The sequence below is a fragment of the Camellia sinensis genome, chromosome 9 (genome assembly GCF_055761805.1).
Source record: "Camellia sinensis isolate YWXY chromosome 9, ASM5576180v1, whole genome shotgun sequence".
Taxonomy (NCBI): Eukaryota; Viridiplantae; Streptophyta; class Magnoliopsida; order Ericales; family Theaceae; genus Camellia; species Camellia sinensis.
This window is the reverse complement of record NC_138969.1, coordinates 124,707,173-124,711,199: the sequence shown is the minus strand read 5'-3', so window position 1 is coordinate 124,711,199 and position 4,027 is coordinate 124,707,173. Positions and strand designations below refer to the sequence as shown.

The following is a 4,027-nucleotide window of genomic DNA, read 5'->3' as shown; positions in this document are numbered from 1 at the left end:
AAGAATGATTAAGTTTGCTACTACTCCAAGCCAGTAATTCAGATATTACATGTTGTCTTAGTTAATTAGGCCTAGGATTTTGGACCTTAATAAAATCTCGCTAAGTTTAGATAAGTTTTACCCATCTCATAACTGCTACTCTTATTAGTTCCGAAATACCGTGTTAATATGCTAAATCAGCATTATGAAATTACTGATAATAACTCTACAAAATATCTCTTCATTGATTTTGATTTTGAAAACTAATCACAAGTTTGCTACTATTTCAAAACAGAAACAAATATTACATGTTGCCTTAGTTAATTAGGCCTAGTATTTTGGACCTTGATAAAATCTTGCAACGTTTATGCAAGTTTCACTCATCTCGTAACTGTTGCTCTTATTAATTTTGAAATATTATGTGAGTCCGTATTATGATATTACTATCCTTGGCAAAGTATCTCTTTATCGATTTTGACTTTAAAAGCTAGTCACAAGACTTCTAAAGAGATAGTGGAAAGTCAAGAGGGTTTGTTTTGAAAATTCCATTGTAGTTAGTATATCTGTGTTTATCCAGTCATGTTATCTTATCAATGCATCCTTTGAAGTTTGCATACAATAATAGTCAAGTGGTTAAATTGGTTTTGATTCTTTTCAACTTCAAAAGTTGCAATCAAAGGGAATGGGATATTTGTTTGGTGAAATAGTTCTCTTGGCCCTCTTCTTTCAATCACCAAAGAGATAGTGGAGATGCTTTCCTCATTGAAGGCAATTGATTTATGTTTTCACAAAATGGAAGTCAATACAGACCATTTCTAAGAAAGTGTTTGAAAGTATTCTTTTCAATATATTTTTCTATTTTGCATTTGCTTTTCTCTTTTTGGGAATATATGAACCTACTTTGAAGAAGAATGGAGTCCTAAAGTGACTCAATGGACCTCATGTAACACATTTTCCTTTGATTTATGTAGTTGAATACAATAAATTCTCGTAATAGCCAGTAGTTGAATCATGAAAACTTCCCTGGAGTGAGCTATATAGTTGAATATAATCTAAAGACAGTTTAGTACACATGGCTCTTACTACTACAAATTTAGGAAAAGTCAGACGTAAACGGTCTTATCTCGTATGCAAAGAGACAGTTTTCATGTTTCAAATCCATAACGCCCAAGTCATAATGTAATTACTTTAGCGCTATACCAATGACCACCCTTAGTTCATGTAATTGGTCACCGAAAAGGGTATTATTGCCCAAACTCCAAAATATAGCTTTTGATTAGTAATTTCAAGAATTTTCACTGGCTATGACAAGAGACACAGTTGAATAAACAAAAAAGGGTAACTATCTGCAGAAAATTTACCTAAACAATGTAATTTTTCTAAATAAGATAAATTATTAACAAACTGAAGAATAACTAGGCTGATGGTAGGTAGGATCATCAGGGTACTACATAGGCAGGGGAGTGCATTGTGAAGGAGTACAACGCATAAGCAGCTGAAGAGCAGAACAGTATAGTAATCACCCATCCACATAGGAACTTCATTAGGAGCTTCCAGTTCACATTCTGTAAAAATTATCTTTCAGTAAATAAAAGTAATAATTAAAAAAAAAAAAAAAAAACGAACATTAAGAAAAGCAGAAGAAATTTTTACCTGGGGATCGTCTGCAATACCAACTCCTACTAGAGATCCAACAAAAGTATGGACACTTGATACTGGAATCTTCATTTTATTCACCATTATCATTGTTGCAACTGTAGACAATTGTGATGCCATCCCTCTTGAGTTACTTATATATGTCAGCTTGCCTCCGAGGCAGTGAGTTAGCCGCCATCCACATAGAAAGAATCCCAACGAGGCACTAAGTCCACCGATTGCTCTAAACCACCAACTGACATGTAAATGGCCCTGCTAGTATTGTATGCATCATTAAACACAGTGGTTTCAATTTTAAAATGTCCTAACAAGGTTTGGGGCTAGATTTTAATGAGCAACGCGTTGAAAGAACAAAATTAAACTCACCACATCTTCCCCATTTCCGGAATACTTCTCTCTGTGTCTGAAAACATCTTCAATAGCTCCAAATGGACTCATAATAGCAGCAATTTCGTTAGCAGATTGTATAAGTCTGCATGTCAAATCATTAAACATGTGTCTTAAACATAATGTTAAAAATCATGGGAAGCAATGGATTATGAAGTTGAGTACAAATGAGGTGCACGATGATGAGAGAACCTACGCAAAGGTGCACGATGCTAGAAGTTGTGGAAAAATAAAGACGTCCTCCATGTCATCAAACTTCTCTGCTAGATCGTGGCGAATTAGTGTCTGTCTGTCATGCTCAATAGCCTGCCGAGAAAATTTTTGTGATAACCCTGATCAGTATATTTGTATCCAACTCTTTCCCGATTATACAATTAAACATCAAGTTTATGGTTCTGATCTTCCAGACAAAGATCTTCTTTTAGGGTTTGATTTTCTCTAGTTTCTAAATAAAGTCTCACGGTATAAGAATGTACAAATTACCAGCACTTGAATTGATCAAAGACTAACATGGCAGTATATGACTAAACAGTATATGTGGCACTAGACAGCATTATGACTTATATGCCAATACCAACAAATTAAAAATATCTTTGCTGGATTTTGGAATTTTAATCAATTTTCTAAGACAAAAGTAATTATGATAATAAAAAACAGGGAAAATTTACCCAAAAGGTGTTGAAGGATATAAAGAAAGCTTACAGGGAAAATGGAGGATTTTGTAAGACCTCTGATGAAATTAAAGGCATTCTCTTTCGCTGTTGTTTTCTCAATCTTTTGAAAGTTTCTTGATTGCACCAAGTGGTTTGGCATGGGTGTGGACACGGGAGTGAGAAGCTGTCTAAGTGGAGTTGATTGCTCCGTAGTAGACTCAGAAACCGGTTGAGCATTTTTGGATTCTGTAATTTTCTCTGGTGAAGGGCAGCTTCGTTCGTCCTCTTCATAGACTGTATCAAGGACTCTCATCTGCATGAAATCTTTCAAGGCATCTTCAACATCATCATCATCATCATCATCATCTTCCGTCTTTGTATCACTTGCTTGATCTTGGATTTCTATACATTGTTGCTTCACTGAATTTTTCTTCTTCTTGTTTTTCAAAGTTCTAGCAGTGTCAAACCTTTTTCTAGCCCAGGGAACCACCACAACCTACCATTGCAAAAATCGAAATACCCATAAAAGTTAGAAGATGAATGAGAAAGTAAAAAAGAAAATTTAAAATACAATTGTAAATGTTAGTGTGATTGTATACTTTACCAGTGATAATAAGGCTCCAATCAAGGTGGCTAGTAAAATAGTAATTACAGTGATCCATTTATATACAATTACGAAATTCGGTACAACCTGCCATTTAACAATCAAAATAGCGAGAGTAATCCTTCCATAATTTAAATTAGCATTGCAACATTTATAATTTTTCGTGAGTAAGTGGAAAAGTGAGAGCACAAGAAGTCCTTATTTAAGTACCTCATACACAACAAAGAGGCAAAGCAATCCTGCAGCTATCCCATAGTAAATGGGGAGAAAAATGAGGATTCTTTTCTTGGCATTTTCATGGCGAAGCAAACATGCCTTTAAGATGGCAAAGAGGCAAAAGGCTAATGCGCAAGCTATTGATGGAGCGACGGTCCATTCAAGAAAAATCCAAAGGAGTCCCCCACCATTGAAATTGTGATTTTCATTCTGCATTGGTTGAAGATGAAAAAAAAAAAGTTGTTGAGCTTAGACTAATGTAAGAAATGAAGCTACTTCGATACAATTTCTCAGTTTAATGTTTCTTATTTGGACCTTTTTTTATTTTTTATTTTATATTTATTACCTTGTTCCACAAAGGTATGAAGCTAAAACCTTCAGTGACAATCATGGTTCCTAACAGGGCACCTTGTGTTGATTGCTGAGATGAAACTGGTAACTCAAACCGTGTTGCAAGTGCGATCCAGAGTGCTATTTGAAAAAAGAGACTTCATCAGAAGTTGAGGAAAAACCTATCATAATCAAAGTACTT

At 34.8% G+C, this 4,027-nt stretch overlaps 1 protein-coding gene across 1 annotated transcript; it reads right to left on the bottom strand.

Annotated features, from left to right (window-relative positions):
* Positions 1-1,226: 1,226 nt before the first annotated feature.
* LOC114298919 (uncharacterized) lies at positions 1,227-3,711 on the bottom strand. Its single transcript, XM_028243578.2, has 7 exons — positions 3,490-3,711; positions 3,280-3,366; positions 2,725-3,171; positions 2,219-2,328; positions 2,002-2,107; positions 1,633-1,887; positions 1,227-1,544 (listed from the first exon to the last, which is right to left on the bottom strand). The coding sequence occupies exons 1-7, from the start codon at positions 3,709-3,711 to the stop codon at positions 1,419-1,421; spliced, it is 1,353 nt and encodes a 450-aa protein (XP_028099379.2). The 3' UTR covers positions 1,227-1,418.
* Positions 3,712-4,027: the final 316 nt, after the last annotated feature.